The sequence below is a fragment of the Brachyhypopomus gauderio genome, unplaced genomic scaffold, assembly GCF_052324685.1.
Source record: "Brachyhypopomus gauderio isolate BG-103 unplaced genomic scaffold, BGAUD_0.2 sc89, whole genome shotgun sequence".
NCBI classification, from domain to species: domain Eukaryota; kingdom Metazoa; phylum Chordata; class Actinopteri; order Gymnotiformes; family Hypopomidae; genus Brachyhypopomus; species Brachyhypopomus gauderio.
The window spans coordinates 1,073,440-1,093,755 of record NW_027506910.1 but is presented as its reverse complement, the minus strand read 5'-3'; the positions used below and the strand labels follow the sequence as shown (position 1 = coordinate 1,093,755).

At 50.8% G+C, this 20,316-nt stretch overlaps 1 protein-coding gene across 1 annotated transcript in view; it reads right to left on the bottom strand.

Moving 5' to 3' along the window:
* Nucleotides 1-20,316, bottom strand: part of birc6 (baculoviral IAP repeat containing 6) — a 52,574-nt gene that overhangs the window by 29,600 nt on the left and 2,658 nt on the right. Inside the window, 19 exon segments of the mRNA XM_076992070.1 lie at nt 191-288; nt 389-520; nt 677-838; nt 1,282-1,415; nt 1,770-1,936; nt 2,554-2,685; nt 3,026-3,163; nt 3,442-3,602; nt 4,260-4,485; nt 4,934-5,083; nt 5,824-7,323; nt 7,572-7,630; nt 9,442-9,611; nt 10,134-10,356; nt 10,507-10,589; nt 10,753-10,864; nt 10,944-11,137; nt 14,824-14,961; nt 18,035-18,216. Of these exon segments, the coding sequence (XP_076848185.1) occupies nt 191-288; nt 389-520; nt 677-838; nt 1,282-1,415; nt 1,770-1,936; nt 2,554-2,685; nt 3,026-3,163; nt 3,442-3,602; nt 4,260-4,485; nt 4,934-5,083; nt 5,824-7,323; nt 7,572-7,630; nt 9,442-9,611; nt 10,134-10,356; nt 10,507-10,589; nt 10,753-10,864; nt 10,944-11,137; nt 14,824-14,961; nt 18,035-18,216 (4,161 nt within the window).

Genomic DNA, 20,316 nt, shown 5'->3' with positions numbered 1-20,316 from the left:
CCTGGGGTCACCACCGGGTCACGCTCACACACACACTCCGCCCTAATCGCACTCAAAACGCGATCAAGTGCATTTAAACCATCCCGTGGTCCCGAGCCGCCGCAAGAGATTACCGGCAACCGACGAACCCGACGATCCACCTACCGATATCAACAGTAAACAAACTGAAGAGCACGTAGGACGTGGTTACCTCCAGTGGCGGCGGTGGGCAGGTACGCCATGTTGTCCAGCAGAGCCTTGAGCAGCGCCTGGCCAAAACCCTGCTGACTGGCCTCGCCTTTGCCGTTACTGTCAACACAAAACAGCGTTCAGACACCCAGGCCCAGACGTGCAGGCAGCCAGACGCCCAGGTGTGCAGGTGAAGGGGAGGGGGGGGGTCGGTGTTCACCTGATGCAGAGTGCCAGAAAGCGGGCGCATTTGTGTGCGATGCTGCGTCCCGTCTGAAAGAAACACGCCCGCACGATCTCCGTCAGACGCTTGCGTGTCTTCGCCTGCAGCCCCTCCTTCCCGTCCCTGAGGCTGGGGAGACGAGCGACACGGGTGAGCACCTTCTCCAGGACGCAGCGAGCGTTTGGGTCAGGTGGGCACAACCGCTCCATCAGCAGCAACGAGAACGGTGGGTCACAAACTACAGGACCACACCTCCCGCGCCGTGCCGTGGGGACGGGGGTTTACCTGTAGGGTCCGTTGGAGTAGACCCCAGCCAGCCAGCACAGGATGTCCAGGGTGAGGCTGTGGGCGTGTTCGGAGGGCGGGGCCTCCTCGCCACGGTGACACAGTGTCCCCAGCAGCTTCTCGTGCAGCTCAGGGAACTGCAACATGGCACATCGCTGCACTCTGGAGAGACCAACACAAACAAACAGCAGCAGTAAGCATGACCCCACTGGTGTACTGGTATACTGGTGTACTGGTTCCTGTAGTGTGTAGTAGCCTATCCACAGATGCCAACCATACTTCAAGATCACATGAACAGACAAAGACTCTGCCCACTCAGGACAGATGTTAAGCCACCGTTACATGTTGGGACGCTGATCCAACATGTACTGTCTGATCATGTACTGGAATATCTGGCCACGGTAGTCCGTCATCTGGGTAGCTTATGTATACCGGAAAAAATGTATTTTGGTCACATACTGCACACAGGCGCCAATCAGTAGATGGGTAGTAGTTTTAATACAGCCGGAGAGAGTCAGAGTGGTCCTGTGTACCGGGCCACAGACCGGGGCTGCCGGAAAAGACACGACTCCCTGTTCTGAAATGGGGTGTGAGAGGATACTCGCCTTTCTTTGGGCACAGACGTCTTCTTGAACCTGCGGACCGTGATGGACACCTCCAACAGAAGGTCGCAGCCCCGCAGGTTGTCAGGTTTCTTAGGAGCAGCCTGAGGGTCCGTCTTGGACGTGGAGGCCTTCTCCTGAACAGAACCAGAGAGAACCACACATCAGCACAAAACACTGGAAACATCAGGCAGCTGTCAAAAACACGCATTGCCGGATATCAGAGCAGTCCGATCTCCAACATTAGTGTGTGCAGTAGCGCTGAGCTAACACTAGGTGTCTCTGTTCTTTAGCTCTCACACTCTTTCACAAATACGCAATGATGTCGAGCTTCACCCAGATACAATACACTAGTGAATCCAAAGGTCGGTCTCGGTCTCTCTCTACAGCTGTTCTATACCATAACTAAGACCCGTGTGTGAACCGGCACCAACGGTGCAGACGGAGGTGAAGGTGTTGAAGGGCTGTGGTGGGCGGGTCGGGGGGCGGACCTTGGTGACCTGGGCCTTCTGGAGCAGGGAGGAGAGTGAGTGGGGCCTGCTGCTACACTGGACCTTAGGGGTCACGCGCACCAGCCGGCGTGGACTCTCCTCCGAACCCTTCTCACACACCGCCTTGATGTGCACCAGGAACGACCGGTACTTTCCTCCCGCCATTCCTACGGGTAGAGAGAGAGAGAGAGAGAGAGAGAGAGAGAGAGAGAGAGAGAGAGAGACATGAGGTGTGTGGAAGAGAGAGGAAGGGACGGATGGACAGAAACAGAATTATAGGTGTAACCCTCTTACAAGCGGTTGTCATCCAACCGATGAATATTTGTACCCCTTCCGAATGTTCCATCTCATCACTCTCTCATAAGCTTTGTGTTATCTCTATTTTCCCAGTAATTAATAACAATTAGGAGCATTAGAGAAATATCATCTTCTAAATACTCTGCATGTGAAGGGGTCGGTCTGCCCCCTCATCTCATTAGAACAGCTGATGGAGACGTCTGCAAGGCCTAGTCCTGACAGTGCCTGTAAAAACTCTCTCTATGCACTTGGCGAGCTCATGCCGACAAACTAAGATGTCTAAAGGGTCGTTGTAAACCAATGAACCACACACTACATTTTTGTGAAAAGTCCAGTCCACTGTGGTCTTAATGGACCAACATCACAACACTAATCCTATAATAAGCCTCTCCCCATAGACAGGAAAAAGCCTTGGCAAGATTCCCTCTAAGCAGAGGTGGCCCCTTTCAGAGTTCTGACTGCACCTTTAACGAGTTTTGGACTGTACCTTTAACGAGTTTGGGGCTAGTGAGACTTAGCATGCCGGCGTGGCCCGAGAGGTCGAGGCCACTGGCTAGCCACACAGGCCCACACAGGATGTCTTCCTTATGGTCCTCCAGGAAGGGACACAGTCTGGATCCTGCACCACCGAGAGAGAGAGAGAGAGAGAGAGAGAGAGAGAGAGAGAGAGAGAGAGAGAGAGAGAGAGAGAGAGAGAGAGAGAGAGAGATCGTTATTTCAGACACACTACAAACGTTTTTACTGAGAACAGTCTGCAAGTAGGAGAAGCTACTTTTTTTTTCAAATAAACTTTGCACCAATGTTCAGATCAAAACCTCGCTGGTGAACTTTAGAAAAACACATTTCACCTAAACTACAATGTCTTCTCCAAGTACAAAAGCCCCACACAAACACCATCATGACAGAAGGATGACCCCAGTGCGTTCAGCCGCACCGCGTGTGAGGGCCCCACCGCTCACCCGCGCTCTCCTCCATGTCCATCAACTGGATGTCGTCTCCGTCTCCGAAGTCAGGCACAAAGGGCTGTCCGTTGCGCTCCCCGTTAGCGTGCTGCACGTGAGCCAGGGGGAAGACTATCTGGCGGTCCACGGCGGACTCTGTGAGGGGGAGGAGCCAACAGCAGTCAAGCGTGGATTCCAACGGGAAGAACATGAAACAGAAACGATGGTCAAAAGTCAAAACGAGCAAGTATCAGGGCAGCCTGGTTGGGTGTGGAAAAACAGGAGCAACTTTTCTTTAATAAGTGTATGTGCTGGCAGCATTACTGTTGGTGTCATACAGTTCCAGCATTTACATATGTAACAAAGAAATATTTGCATATGTGACAAAGTGGGGCGTGGCAGGGGGCGGGGCTATGGCGTGGGCCCAAACTCACCGTTGCTCTTTCCCAGCCCGGGGGCTTTATTTTTCAGCAGGGTGACCTGGACCTGAGGAATGTTCGTAATACTGGCGTTCAGCACAAACTTGAAGTCCACGTGACCCACCATGCAGGCCTTGGGCAGGACCAGCTCGAACACGTGCTCGTCCCAGCTGGTGCTGCAAGCAGAGGAGACACGTGTGCCGTTAAGACAAGAGGGCCGTCCACTGCTGACCATGAGGCCACATGAACGCTCTGCTGGTCACGTGACCTTTCCCTTTTCGTTAACCCAAACCTTAAAGACAACCACCACCAAGGTGAGGCCAACGTGACCGAACTAACCGCACTCCGACAGAATTAAGGTTTCTGGTCTCGAAAACTAGACCAGGTCTGCAGTACGTTTACAACCACTCCTATTCAGTACTGAGGACACCAAGAGTCTGCGTCGAGGCGCGCGCTTACGCCAGTCTACGTCGAGGCGCGTGCTTACGCCAGTCTACGTCGAGGCGCATGTTTACACCAGTCTATGTTTGGGGGGCGTTTACACCAGTCCACGTCGAGGCGCGCGTTTACACCAGTCCACGTCGAGGCGCGCGTTTACACCAGTCCACGTCGAGGCGCGCGTTTACACCAGTCTACGTCGAGGCGCGCGTTTACACCAGTCTACGTCGAGGTGCGCGTTTACACCAGTCTACGTCGAGGCGCGCATTTACACCAGTCTACGTCGAGGCGCGCGTTTACACCAGTCTACGTCGAGGTGCGCATTTACACCAGTCTACGTTGAGGTTTACTTTTGCAGCAGTCTACGTCGAGGTGCGTGTTCCGCGTGTATTCACCTGTCGCTCTGAAGCTTCCAGGTGCGCGTGTGCTGAGCGGCGTCTCCATGGTGCTGCTGGTGGAGGTGCTGGGGGTGGCGTCTCTGCTGCTGCTCCTGCTGCACCTCCACCCAGCAGGGGGGCACCGTGGCCGAGAAGCGTGGCGTCAGCGTCTCAAAGCGGGTTAGCTCCACCAGAGAGGAAAGCGTCTCCACAGTCAATGGTTGGTCCACCAGGAGCTCAACTCCTTCACACGGAGAACATGTTCACATACACCGACAAACCCGACATGCGCTTCAGGACGCAGTAATGCATGTACACAAAAGAAAAGCATGACGGGCGTGTCCAACAAAATGTTAATTATTGCAACTACAGTCGGATCAAGAATTAAGTTTCCTCTAAGGAAAAGTGTATGCATAAACGCATGTGGTATCCAAGCAAACAGAGTTGTCTCTTGAATCTTTCATGACTTGACAGCTTTATTCACACAAGACGAGCAGTAGTACTGCACAGAGCTGTGTCAGGACGACAAGTGTACAACTAGCAACCCAGCCGTTAGCATTTAACCACGGCCCCTTTTCTGATGGCCACAATGACCGGTTTAATTCGGCAAAGCTGAACTGATGGGTGAAGTGAGGCCTGAAGGTGCATGTGACGGGACGTGTGACGGGACGTGTGACAGAGTGCTAGCTGACCTGAGATGCCAGGGCTGGAGGGGTTGGATGAGGACTTGACTCCCTCCAGAAGCTGCTCGACCCCTTTAGAAATGGGGCCGTCGACAAAAATGTCGGCGTCGTCGATATCGTCACACACTCCTCCAATTTGAAGGAAATGAAGCTCTCCACCTTTAAGACAAACACAAGCGGCGGTGAGTTGGGACCTTCGGCCCTGTGATTGGTCTTCCAGGTGCATCCTGTTCAAGTCACCAGACACCGTGAGGCAGGCGGGATCTTTAAGGTAAGCCCTGCGACAGAACGACACAGGCATTCTGGATGAGGGTTACGCATGCATTATTAATCCTGGGTTGGAACGCACGCACGCGCACACACACACACACACACACACCCGATTTTTAACATGCTTCAGTCATAACCCTCAGAATTCAACATAAAAATAAGCAGCACTGGAGGTCGACGCATCCACTGTGTGGGCCTCCATCACCCGGCGGAGGTCAGAACGTATTAATCCTGAATCTGCTTCAAAAAGAGCACTGAATGGATCAGGTAGTTCCTACGCTCAAAACAACGACCACAAATCACCCTAATTAGAATAATAATTTCACAAAAGTTAAAAACCCAAAGCGGAGTGTAACAATCGATAAATATTACGATGCAATTCAGATCAGTGAATTTTACAAAACAGATCAGTGTAACAAATGATATAAAAAGCAGTTTTTTGACAGATATGATCACAGGGCCATTCTAACAGAGTCCTGCAGGCGTGTGAGAGGTCCACAGCTCCCGTTATCTGCATGTCCCACGTCGGTGGGTCTGACTTAAGGCCGATGCAGCTTAAGACGGCCGCAGCGTTCCGTGAAAGCGATGGAGACGGGTGGAGACCCAGGGCTGGGCGGGGGCATCCTTACCTGCGGTGCACACACACAGCCGGTCCGTGCCAGAGCAGTAGGTGACGGAGACGAAGGGGTCCACCTCCGCCCCCTCCTTCTTGGGCGGCTCCACCTTGGCCAGCACCTCCAGAGTGGACAGGTCGAGGATTATGACGTAGCCCGCCTGCGTGGTCACCACTAGGTGGCCCAGTCCGGCTACCTCCGCCCTCTTCTCCTTCCCGGAGGCCGAGGCGGCGTTGGGAGCAGGGGCGGAGGGCACCGTACCGCTGCCACCGCCGTTTTTCACGCCCGATGGCGTGGACTCCTCCGACGTCTCCTCGCTGTCGTCCTCTCGTCCGTCCAGCACGTCGGGCGGGAGGAGCAGCAGGGAGGTGACGGCGTCGCGAGGGTCCCGTATCTGCTGCACCTTCACGGGCTCCTCCTCCAGCGTCACGATGCGCGTGGAGTAGTTTAGCTTATACAGCGCTAGGTAGCCGCCCCCGACCCCGCCCCCTAGCGGCCTGGAGGCGTGGGGCTGCTCCTGCTGCTGGTCGTGCGGGGGCAGGATGAGGGGTGTCTGGGGCGGAGACGTGCCGGCGTGGCTCTGGTGCCCGTTGGCCAGCGCCTGGCCCTTCCTCCGCCCACACAGTGCCGAGTGGAGGCGGTTGAGCGTGTTCAGGGCCTCCACCTGGTTGATGGCGCTGAGCGACTCCACGGAGCAGGGCTGGAGCCCCACCAGCAGGTGCACGCCGTCGCTGCACGGCGTGATGGAGTCCACGTACAAGTTCTCCTCCTCCAGGGCCTTGGGGAGGCGCAGACACTGCACCAGGGAGCCGGGGCGTGGCACGGCCCCCAGCGAGCTCCACTTCTCCCCGTCCAGCCCGCCCAGGCCCCCCGTGGCGTCGGCGAACTGCTGGATGTACGTGACGGGCGGGTCCTGCAGCAGGAGCTGCTCGTGCGTGTCGAACTCCATCTCGATGATCTGCGGGACGGTGAAGCCCTCCTCGTGGAGACCTTTGCCCATCAGGTTGTTCATCTGGGCGAAGACCTTGCCGCTGGTCTTCTCCTCCGCCTCCTTGATGCAGTACAGGAGGAGAACGGGCATAGTCCTGCGCACGGGGGCGCCCGGAGGCCCGGGGGAGCCCAGCTCCAGGGGCGGCTCGCACATCTCTATCTCCATGGGGCCCTGGTGGGCCGCGAGGCTCTCGGGGACGGGAGTCCTCAGGGGGCTGTCGGCGTGGCGACGGGATTGGGGCGGGGCCAGGGGGGAGGTGGCGGCCGAGCGATAGCTCAGCAAGCCGCCGGCCAGCAGGCAGGGGAAGGGGATGTTGTGGGGCTCGGCGGGCTTGTCTTTGGCCTTGTCCGTCTTGGCGGGCCCCAGCGAGAGGGACGGGTTGGCCCCCAGCTCCTCCAGATCTTTGACGGTGTCCTCCAGCACGCTGGCCACCACCTCCCACTGGAGCTTCTCGGGCTGCTGGAGCACGCTGAGGGCCGTCACGCCCACACTCACCTCCATGCTCTCTTTAGGACCCAGCAGGCCTGACAGCACACACACGTGTACACACACACACACAGCCACCCACCCACACACACACACACACACACACAGCAGAAATAAGGAAGAAGGAGACAAATGAATAAATTATACAATAAATGCTGAGAAGAAGATTTTAAAAATCAACCTGGTAAAACCAAAAGTTTACAGGTGAAGTGCAGAAGCCCCTTGTCTAGTAGGAGCACACTGCCTGGTTCTCCACGCAGACGGAGAGGCTGGTGTGTGTGCGTACCTGTGACAGACTCCGACCTGGAATGCTCCTCACTGTCCGAGTCCTCCAACTGATCGTCACTGATTAAAGACATTAAAAGAGGCGTCAGTGGTTCTATATACACCACAACAACAGTGGCTAAACATTAAGGTTGCAGCGGTAACCGGTTTCACGGTATACCACGGTATTAAAATGCACGGTTATCATACCGTGTGCGTTTGCTTATTACCGGTAAAAAGCAAGCCAGCGGAGAAACTGACCCGCGCATGCGCAACTCCGCTCCGGTTCAGCTACTAAGCACACAGCAGTGAGAATGGCAGAAAGTGCATTAGACTTAACAAATTTTTTAACAAAAAAAAAGCTTAACTAAAATCAGCGGCGAAAATGACGTAATCGCGGTGGCTCCGCCGGTGAGCGCGGGTCTCGCGCGCTGTCGATTCGCGAGGTCGTGCACGTCTCGAATTTTGTAACTTTGCGCGCGTCGCGCCTCAGCGCAATGAACAAAGTCATGTTTGCAGGGTTCATACACCTTTATAAGGTGGAATTAAAGCACTTGTACGTAACTTTAAAGGTCCGTTTCAATATTTCCCAGCACCTTAAACTTAATTAAGTTAAATATTTATACATATACTCAAAATAATTCGCTTTTTATTAAATTATTTAATGGTTGTTTATTTTCAAAACGCCCAGTCTTAACGTCTTCACGTTCTCTCGTGTTTCGTCCTGGAATTACAAGAGGCTCGTATTTGTTAACGTAATACAAAAGAACTGTGCCGAGTCGCGCGCTACGGTCACTAGTGAAAGTGTAAATCCATAGATTTTTAAGGTCCTTGCTTTCACTGGATGTGAAAGATGCCATTAATTTACATGCGTTCATTTTCAAAATTTTACGTGCCTGTTTTTCATATGTTAAAACCAGACTCGGTGTGAAAGCCTTAAAATAGAAATCTCTATTGTGAGGGTCATGTCAGAAATAAATCCTCTCTTTCTGCAGTATCTGGTTATATTCTAACTTGGCAGTACAACGGACGTTTACAACAGTTGTTGATCAGACACTGACCCAGGTTGAGTTTATCAGATATTAAATAATTTAAACTTAAATAATTGTACTGAAATCCATGATTTAGGTTTATCTAATTTTGCAGTATTTATTTAAACATGTGTACAGCTTATTTTTTTAAAGGAGACATTTTGTATACAATAGTTCCAGGTTTCTACAATAAATAGTTAATTGAACAAAAAAAACTTGTAATTTCTTTAAGGGTCAGTGTATCTTTTAATAATATACAAACTAACTGTGATACCGTGATAACCGTGATACCGCGGTATTTTCTGAGACGGTTATCATACCGTGAAAATCTCATACCGTTGCAACCCTACTAAACATCAACACCAGCTTTGAGCGACACAATGAAAGCAGGTGTGTAGGTAGAGGACACAAACGCTCCATCTTTTCAGGTCCGAGTGTATTAATATAGCAAAGGAGCACAGGTACATGTGGGTGTGTATTTATGTTCTTATAGACACACACACACACACACACTTAACGTCAGAAGGGACGTTTGAGGACGTCCACTACCTGTCCCCCTGCAGTTTGAGGACGTCCACTACCTGTCCCCCTGCAGTTTGAGGACGTCCACTACCTGTCCCCCTGCAGTTTGAGGACGTCCACTACCTGTCCCCCTGCAGTATTACCCGTCCCCCTGCAGTATTACCCGTCCCCCTGCAGTATTACCCGTCCCCCTGTAGTTTGAGGACGTCCACTACCTGTCCCCCTGCAGTTTGAGGACGTCCACTACCTGTCCCCCTGCAGTATTACCCGTCCCCCTGCAGTATTACCCGTCCCCCTGTAGTTTGAGGATGTCCACTACCTGTCCCCCTGCAGTATTACCTGTCCCCCTCCAGTTTGGGGATGTCGGAGCAGCTGGACGTGTCCTCCAGCCAGACGAGGGTGGGTCTGCGGGACTCTGATCCGGAGACACTCTGCTGTTCGCTGCCCGACAGGATGAGCTGCCTCAGGATGACGGGGTCATAGGGGTTCACCTCGAACTTTAAATGCACCTGCACGTCCCCCCGGGCACACACACACACACACACACACACACACACACACACACACACACACACACACGTAAACGTAAACGTAAAGATACGTTCCACATCATGGCTGAGTGACGGCCATTGCCTATGCTAAACACCTCAAGGTGCGGTCCGGTGATGTGTAACACGGTTTGAGAACAAATATGGGTGTAGCACATACACTCACACAAGAAGAACAGCATTCTAGTGTCCTTTTCCTGGTAACCAAAAAAAAACCTGAACACCACAACTACACTGTTATGAAGACCACACTAGGCTATTATGAAGTGCTAGAGCTACAGGAAGGCGTCTGTGAAAGGTTATGAACCACAGACTGAACTGGAATGACTTCTGAAAACCACATACAAGTCTAGACTGTTACGAATGTGAAACACTGTATGGAATAAAGTTCCTGTACAAGGCACGGACTATACCGCTATGAGCTGTTATAAAACAGAGGACTGCCTGTGAGTGGTTATAACCCTCAGTCTACACCGCCATTACCTTCATGAGCTTGGACACATCCCAAATACAGATTTTGCCCATCTTGGTTGCCGTGGCGAGAAAGTGCGGGCAGCTTCCGAAGCCGTAGCAGGCGATCTTGTCGGAGGGGTCGGAGCTGGGGAACTGGGCGGGGCTTGTAGCCAGGGTGACGGACAGCGGGACGTTCTGCGTGTGCTCCCCTTTGACGAACGGGCAGTTGGGCGAATGGCGTTCGTGCTCCGACCTGAGGGTGTGCAGGCGGGAGGGTTTAGGCAACACTCAACGATGGGGACACCTCCCCAAAAGTATCGTAGCGTCACTTTAAACGATCTTTATTAAACACTCTTTACATCTTAACTATTCGGATGCGTGAACCAGTGAGGAAACGACCTACCAAGGCTCGTCTGTAGGCTCCCAGCACACCAGACACACGCTGCAGGTGAAACACATGGCACGGTCGTCCCCCGTGGACGCCGGCTGGAGAGGACGACACAGAGGAAGGTTTTGATAAGTGAGGGGCTGAAAGGAAGATGGTAGTGGGGGCGTCCAGAAAGACTCTGCGCCGATCACCCCCTTCGTCCTTTACAAAGCAACCTGTACTCATCAGAGGAGGCAGAGGGACCAGGACAGAGGACCTCACCTGGTGGTAGAAGCCTGCCTGGGCCATGGGGTCCGGCTGGGCCCAGCGGTAGCCTGCGTGGGGCCAGGACGTGAAGGTCTCCCTCCTGTTCGCCTCGCTGTACATCAGAGACCTGCGGGAGGTTGTGAGCATTAGTCCAGGTCTTCACTCAGGTCGTTTTTAAAAAACACTGGACATAAAGCAGTAGTCACCTGTCTACGGAGCGCCCGGGCCCCACGCCCAGTTCAGGCCGCCCACTGGGTAAGAGGTAGGAGAGCCGGTCCATCACGGAGGAGGCCACGGACAGGGCGGCCACGTTCTGGTTCAGCTTCTTCAGCTCGTTCACTATGGCACTGGCCACCAGCTTCAGGATGTGATGAGGGAGGTGAAAGGTCACCGTTGCCCACTACATGAGGAGGAGGGGGGGGGGGGGGGGCACACACACACACACACACAAGTGATGGGACCGAAGGCGGTGATACAACCAATCACAGAACCTACTGCCGTCTGAACACACCACATCACTTGATGAATGATAAATTGACGGCAGCTGTTTTGAAGCATACGTGAGAAGCAGCACTCTGCTGTCAGCAGCACACAACCACATCTCAACCTGTTCTCGTCATGTGCGCAAAGCCAATGAAAACCTCTGGAACAGGAAAGCTCAGAATTTATGTGAAGGCAACGTCACTTCTGACCAGTCACAGCGTGGCAGGGTTGCGAACTCACTGAATAAAAGTGTCTTCCAAAAAGCATGCATATTGTGTGTGTGTGTGTGTGTCTGTGTCCTGTCAGAACTTCTCTACCCCTTTACCACCAGCTGCTACTCAAGCTCACAGGACCAGGAGTGTGCTGCAGACTCTGGTACTCAGAACTGCCCCGAGAGATGCATTCTAGTCTCTGAGACTGAGAGGAAGACATCCTGGACAACAACAACCAATCAACAGAGAGGGGCGGGGCTAAGGATGCGTGTAAAAATGCAGCACTTGAAGTCAGAGGAACCTTGACCATCTCCGGTTAGTGTGAGGGAGCTGCTACCCTAGCAGACACGACAACGGCACAAATCAAGCTTCTCAAAGCTGGACTGGCTCTCAGCGTGATGAGGGGTGTGAGATATGGAAGGAAGGAGATGTCCGTGTCAACACTATACGGGTGTCGGGAGTCATCTCTCCTCTCCTGTTGCCTGAGTTCTGGGCAGCCGTCCTGAAGGTTTAGAAAAGCCCTTATTCATCAGGGTCTGGGACTGCAGGGGGAGATGATGAGACTTACAGCCAGTGTGTGTGTTTGTGTGCGTGAGAGAGAGAGAGAGCGAGAGAGAGTGTGTGTGTGTGATGGAAATTTTATTATTTCATTATAGTCCGTGGGTTATAATAATCAATCATTATTATATTACATAAGAGATATGTAATCAATTGATCAACCATTGTATTAGATATGTAAACTAATGATACATATACATACGTGAACCTTTACTGACACTCACATAATACTTGTGGTCTGCATATGAGACCCATGTATTCATTTCTGTACGAGTTTAATGCCGTGTGACACACACCATGTCACACAATTTCATGTATTCTGACCACTGATGTATGTAAGCACTCTGTGTGAACCTGGTTACGCATGACTGTAAGCAGCTTGTAGAGAAGGAGATATTTCATGTTCTTTATGTATCTTAATTACAAAGAACCACTGAGAGAGAGATATGGGCATCCTTGAACTTTTGCTACTCACATAAGCTGAGAAGGTACCTCACTCTGTTAGGGGGGGGTAGTTTGGCAGGCATGAATCACTGGTAAGATAGTGAGTCAGCAGTTTTACACTATAAAGATCCACGGTTATGGAGGGCGGGCAGCTCTCTCTTACTGACACTTGGGGAGTGTGGGTACCGGAGATCTCTGGATTGATCCATATTTGTTAGTTAATTTTGTTCTTTGATTATTACAGTTTGTACTTTAATAAATTTACTATTACTTTTTATATCTTACCCAGTTGGTTTTGACTATAGTTCTTGCTCACCACCATGGTTTCAACTTATTTCCACGACAAGAGAGAACGAGAGAGAGAGAGAGTGGGAGATAGAGGGAGGGAGGGAGGGAGAGAGAGAGAGAGAGAGAGAGAGAGAGAGAGAGAGAGATAGACAGAGGGAGGGAGGGAGAGAGAGAGAGAGAGAGAGAGAGATAGACAGAGGGAGGGAGGGAGAGAGAGAGAGAGAGAGAGAGATAGACAGAGGGAGGGAGGAGAGAGAGAGAGAGAGAGAGAGAGAGATAGACAGAGGGAGGGAGGGAGAGAGAGAGAGAGAGAAGGAGATAGACAGAGGGAGGGAGGGAGAGAGAGAGAGAGAGAAGGAGATAGACAGAGGGAGGGAGGGAGAGAGAGAGAGAGAGAGATAGACAGAGGGAGGGAGGGAGAGAGAGAGAGAGAGAGAGAGAGAGAGAGAGAGAGAGATAGACAGAGGGAGGGAGGGAGGGAGAGAGAGAGAGAGAGAGAGAGATAGACAGAGGGAGGGAGGGAGAGAGAGAGAGAAGGAGATAGACAGAGGGAGGGAGGGAGAGAGAGAGAGAGAAGGAGATAGACAGAGGGAGGGAGGGAGAGAGAGAGAGAAGGAGATAGACAGAGGGAGGGAGGGAGAGAGAGAGAGAAGGAGATAGACAGAGGGAGGGAGGGAGAGAGAGAGAGAAGGAGATAGACAGAGGGAGGGAGGGAGAGAGAGAGAGAAGGATAGACAGAGGGAGGGAGGGAGAGAGAGAGAGAAGGAGATAGACAGAGGGAGGGAGGGAGAGAGAGAAGGAGATAGACAGAGGGAGAGAGGGAGAGAGAGAGAGAAGGAGATAGACAGAGGGAGGGAGGGAGAGAGAGAGAGAGAGAGAGAGAGAGAGAGAGAGAGAGAGAGAGGGAGATAGACAGAGGGAGGGAGAGACTAGTAGACTAGCTTGAGGACAACCCTGCGCTGTGGCAAATGAGGTCAACGTGTTGATGAGCCCCTGAAGGTGTGGAAGAGTGCGGCTGTAATAATGAGGTTAATGTTGAGGACATGGCTGGACTCACTCTGGCCTTCTGTACATTCAGGACTCTCAAACGCACCCTTGGCTCCATGACAGTGACTCAGGTGGACAGGCTGCAATCTGGGAGTCATAAGTCACGTTTCACTCTGGAGACTCCTCCAGCTGCTCCCAGTGTTGATCGTGTTCTGGAGCAGGAGTGTGTGTGTGCCTGCTCAGTCACTGCTGGTACCTACTGATATGCCAGTGAGCACTGCAGCAGCTTCGTGTGTGTGTGTGTGTGTGTGTGTGTGTGTGTGTGTGTTGCAGTCAGGCACACATCATGAACAGAAGGCGGGAGTGTCAAAAAGATGTGAATGACAGACGACCCCAGAAGTACCGCACATTAACACACGTCCACAACCAGGCCCGGCCAACAATTAGTGCTTCATCCTAAACCTCTGTGTGTGTGTGCGCTGCTATGCCACTTTAACTTGGACCCAAAATCAAAGACACCAAGATAAAGCAGGACAGGAGGGTCAGAACATCAATAATGAACACAGATCCTGCACTGGAGCTTGTGTCTCTCACTGGCCCTTTGTGTGTGTGTGTGTGTGTGTGTGTGTGTGTGTGTGTGTGTGTGTGTGTGTGTGTGTGTGTGTGTGTTTCACTCTCCAGAGAAATCACTGCTTCTAGTTAACTCCTTGTAAGAGACCGAGCCAACATCTTACCCGTGCTGCATTTTGACACCGAGGTCAAATGAGTTATCTGTTTCACGAGAGCTGCAGTAACTGAAGACATGTCACCATAAAGGGCAAATCTACTACAAACAAACTACCAACAAAACAACACATGCCTTAAGATTTGGGTGTAGGGACACATTCTAACTGGCTTTACTCTGAACACTGCCACTTATAGTTCAAGTGTCCATGACTGGCAGGGCAGTGTTGGAGAAAGAGAGAGGGGAGACCTCACCGACCCACAACGCTTCTCTAGGGCCAGAACAATCAGACCCATGGAATCAACAAGTGAAGTTTTCAAAGCAACACAGTTCAGAAGATCAGACACTGGAGGCTCCTGAATGTGATTGGACCATATTGCTATGACTTACCTTGGCCACTTTGTGATTGGCTGCCGTCTCGTGTGAGGTATTTTTCAAGCCTTCTTTGAGCTGCGTGAGGAAGAGGTCGTAGCCCTCCGTGTTGGAAACATCCACCTTCTCTAGGCACGCGTACAGCATCTGTTGGGCCTTGGGGAATGACACAAACATGTTTATTTACAGTCCAAACCCACCACTGGTCTACTGCCCCAAACCCAGCCGTTTACCCTATAACCCTGCTGACCCGGACACGTAACGGAGTGGAAAAATTAATAACACTAAAAATAAAAATGTTTTTTCAATGTCTAGAGAAGAAATAAAAACCAAACAAAGAGGATGTGGAAGGAACCTGCACGAGTCTCCAGGAGTTCTCAGAGATGCTCAGATTTTGCTACGTTTGCAGAAATGCAGATGAAGTGTATTATAGACAAGCTTCTCACATTAGACCCATCAAGTCCTCCCCAACTCTCCACCCCCCCCCCCCCCCCCGTGTGGGTCACACCCCCACTCTCCACCAACACACCCCTCTGTGTGGGTCACACCCCCACTCTCCACCCCCACACCCCTCTGTGTGGGTCACACCCCCACTCTCCACCAACACACCCCTCTGTGTGGGTCACACCCCCACTCTCCACCAACACACCCCTCTGTGTGGGTCACACCCCCTCTCTCCACCAACACACCCCTCTGTGTGGGTCACACCCCCACTCTCCACCAACACACCCCTCTGTGTGGGTCACACCCCCACTCTCCACCAACACACCCCTCTGTGTGGGTCACACCCCCACTCTCCACCAACACACCCCTCTGTGTGGGTCACACCCCCACTCTCCACCAACACACCCCTCTGTGTGGGTCACACCCCCACTCTCCACCCCCACACCCCTCTGTGTGGGTCACACCCCTACTCTCCACCAACACGCCCCCCCCTCTGTGTGGGTCACACCCCCACTCTCCACCAACACGCCCCCCCCCGTGTGGGTCACACCCCCACTCTCCACCAACACGCCCCTCTGCCGCAAAACCTCACACCCCCCACCCACCACCCCCCAAATGCCCTCTGCTCCAGTGGCAGCTGGATGAAAGCAGCTGGATTCGTTACTGCTGGTTTCAATTACGGGACCTGAGGGTTAAGATTCTCCGTGTCATTACAAAAATGGAACAACGGGTCAAACAGAGTAAAAAGAGGAGAAGTTCAGAAGGTGAGCCAAAGTGCACACCACACCACTGATGCCATCACTAACCACGTACATCACAGGAGAAATTAATATTGCTGCTTTTAAAAACATGTTCCCTGAAGGTGACATAGTAACCCCGAGCGCTCCTGCTACAAAGCTAAACGACATAAATAAAACAAACAAGAAATCTTTCAGATCAGCTCCTGAAACGAGGTTCAGCAAGGCATTTGTGTAGCGCACACCAAACAGAACACACACATGAAGGAGCACCAGGCGTTAGTTCACAGCAGCCCAGGATAAGGAGCGGCAGAGATGGTGATGTGCCTTCAACACGCTGCTATAAATACAGCTCCTGGACCCAAACGATAAGGTAGAGGACTAACTGTGCACATGAAACAAAAATAAATAAATAAACGCGATGTGAGGTAACTTGGGTACATCTAAAATAGCAGCAGGCACTGCTGGTGTGACTAGCGCCTCACAGATGTCCAACTAAGGAGCAGTGGTATGGACCCACTCCACCCAGGACCATCCCATCTCCACTACTTACAGATAGGAGGTTATGTCCACTAACCAGACATTCAACGCTGCTGATAGTTTCATAGTCATGGACGAGACCAGCAAGTCAAAATGTGGAAGGAGCGAATTTCATACATTTAACAACACAAACCCAGGAGACAACAGACTGAATGAGATTTAGCAACTTGAAAACATACCAAATATTAGACGTTTTTAGCAATGAGTTTCAGAATTAACCCGTTGAAAAAGATAAAGAAAAAATAAGCAAAAAGGCACACAGACATGCATATAATGATTATTTCATATGCCATGGATAACATGGTCATATTTTGGTGCATGCAAGAACTACAAAACCCAGAAGCACACACCTTGGTCTCTAAACGCACCGCTCAGCCCGGCTTAGACTATCGGGGCAGCGCTAATGCACCTGCATTGATCTAATGATCGGCAAACATCCCACAGTTTTAGATTTGCTGAGTGTGCAACAGTGCAAGTCACAATGTGAGCACACACACACACACACACACACACACACACACACACACACACACACACACACACACCCTTTTGAAGAAGGGATTTCCACTCCAAGCAGCCACTTAGCCATCGTATCTGAGACCATCTCTGTCCAAAGTTAACCTTAATTAAGAGCTTTTCCCATTACTACGCTACTACTGATATTTGCTGTTGGACCACATGCAGTTTCTCAGATGAGGTGACCATGTTCTTCACATCTTACAGGGCCAAGTGTATCCAAGGACACCTGCCCGAGCATTTGAACATAATGGAGCTTTTATTCCAACTTGCACGCCAGCTCATCTCTGTGCTTCACTGAAGAATAAAGGCTCAAAGGTAAAAGGAGACCGACTCTGGACCGCCAATCGAAAACTTGGTTATAGATTTTACAGACTACTGATAGCCAGTTTACATAGGTCTTCAAATCCCAACTAGGGGGACTAGGCTAGGTGCTACTGCCTTTCAACCCTGCCTTCCCCCCGGGGTCAGATGTGACGACAGCTGTGCTTATCTCAATCACAAGGACCGATCACAGCACCGCCTGCTGCTTCAGTGCTAGACGCTTGCTGGATTCCAGACCTGCAGTCTGTAGGAAGGGAGCGTTGAGCAAGACTGGCACATCAAAGAGCACACCACGCACACAGAGCATCAACCAACCAGTCTGGCAACATTGTACTGCCTGAGTGGTATGCAGCCTTCGCTTGCCCAGGTTACAGTCTGACTTCAACCGCACAGCAAAGCCCAGTACGACAGCGTTCACATTCAACCCCCTGAGTAGTTCAGATCTTTACAAAACAGCACTGTGAAGCAAGTCAGTCACAGAGGAAACGCAGAAGACATCCAACCACTGAATATCTGACATCTGGGCACCAAACCTCAGTTCTGAACTACAAGGCAGCTTTCCAAAATCCATATAACTGATTTGATTAGAACATAACAGCGCAAAATTTTTTTTTAAAGTCAAGTCTCAGCAAAAACAGATGTGAGGTCAGTGTTTGCAGGGTTCTTACCTCCGTGACGGGCAGCTCCAGCTGGACCATGTCCTCGGGCTTGGGTACCGGGGCCTGCAGCGCCGTGTCCAGGAGCAGGATACCGTTCAGGTCCTTCCGGCAGCCCACCGCACAGTCATCCACAAACAGCACCTTGTCCACCGCGGGGAAGTACTGACACCTCACGCGGCCTCCGGGTTTAGCTGCAACGCAGAGGTCACGTGTGAGTGGCCCAACAGGAGAATCTCGGAGGTCACGCGTGAGCGGCCCAACGGGAGAATCTCGGAGGTCACGCGTGAGCGGCCCAACGGGAGAATCTCGGAGGTCACACGTGAGCGGCCCAACGGGAGAATCTCGGAGGTCACACGTGAGCGGCCCAACGGGAGAATCTCAGAGGTCCCTCTTGTGCCTCAGCTGGGACATTAAGGGCCACTAGTCGCTGGATGACATTTCTTGGAAACACTATAAAAACTGAAGGGGTTTTTTTGTTCACTGCCGCTACACTGGTGATTCTCCTCCAATCAAAGAAGAGCAGCTACCATGTATACTCCCAGTCTGTTTACTTTGAGCCCTCTCAAATACCACAACATGACTGTAGATCACTTCCAACTGAAGAAAACTACAGATGCCTCAGAGAAAGCTGAAAGCACATACCCTCACGTTAGGTGAAGAAAAAAACGCCATCAGTTGCATTTTATCCTTCAAAAATCAATACAGATCTAAAGGCACTTTTGCTAAATGCAGCAATTAAAGATCTTCTCTGCAACAATCATAAGGACCACGTTAAATGATGAGGTATGAATAATATTGTATTACCTGCTAATAAAGCCACTGTGATGAGGACATTGTCCCTATATCAGGACATATATAACTCTTTACAGGTTTGACTCAAAGGCTGATTGTCTTACGTCTTTTGAAGTTTGATGACATTTATAAAAGGAATCTTCTAAGTACGAACAATCCTTGCCATCAGTCATAAATTATTTTCTTTTTCACAACAGAAAAAAAATGAGATGTAAGGTGTAAGGATGAAAGCTGATGTAAAATTATGAGCAACCTAATGAAGGACAGGACATCTAATCACCCCGCAAAGTACACGCACTGACAACACTGCTCCTGTACCACTTACACAGTTAAAGCAGCGTTGGCTAAGGTCTGCTTTAATGGTCTGCTTTGTTTTGGTTAATTTCTATGGTAGGCTCATCACATGCGTGCCAAATAATAAATATTCCTTATATCCAAGTTTGCACTTTGTCAGATAGCAGTTCCAATTTAGATGACACCTTCACAGAGAAGTTTGGAGATGGGGCTATAAAACACGAACCTAGGATTTCTGACAACCTCATGCAAACTACATGTCTGGACTCCAGTTCTTCTAGTGAGAGTTATAACAGCTCTGCTATACTCGTGTATGGAGGTGTCACAGCTCCAAATTAAGATAGCACTAATGATTCTGTAGTGGGCACAATAGGACCTTTTATAAATCCCCAACCACCATGGGGCCTCGTACTTAAAACCACAGCAAGCTCCCACAGTCCAGCCAATTCCAAATTTCAAAAGTTCTTTTCCTTCTTTGCATATCTGAGCAAAATAAACAGTGATTTTGCTGATGTCTTTGATTTTCTATGGATCAGAAAAGAGCCGTTGCCAATGCTGCTAATGGAAGGTGCTTCTTGCTGATGGCTGCGACACGCAGAACAAGTCAAACACATTCAGGTATCACCTGACCATTCGGCCAGACTCCAAAATGTCATGGTTAAACCAGTCATGTCAGAAAACGGACACTGGTTACATCCAACTTACAAGTGGCTAAAAAACCATGGCTTAACGCGGTGGACTGTCATGCCACTCTGGGGATTTCTGTGGTTTACCTGCACTAAAACCCTCAATTCCATCCATCAAATGACTACAAAGCCCTCCCTAAGTGCTCAAACTAAGGCAAAGATGCACTGCTTAAATTACATCACTGTATAATAATAATAATAACACTGATGAGACATATTGTGAAGATAAAAACACTTAAATATAATACTTATATACTTCAATACTCTGTGAAGAGTATTTCTCAAATGGTGATCCATGCACTACATTATCTGGAAAAGGGCCTCGGATTTACCTGGTTTGCTACAGTTGTACATAAAACTGTCCAAACATGTTTTGTTGATGCTGTCATTCATAAACATCTGGCTAGCAAATTAAGTTGAGGCCTGCAAAGACTCCGAGCACGAGAAGAAAACCTTCCTCTCAAGTGATGTCAGGTGTGGAAAACGAAGCCACACTTAAAGCTTGCTTGTCCCAGAACA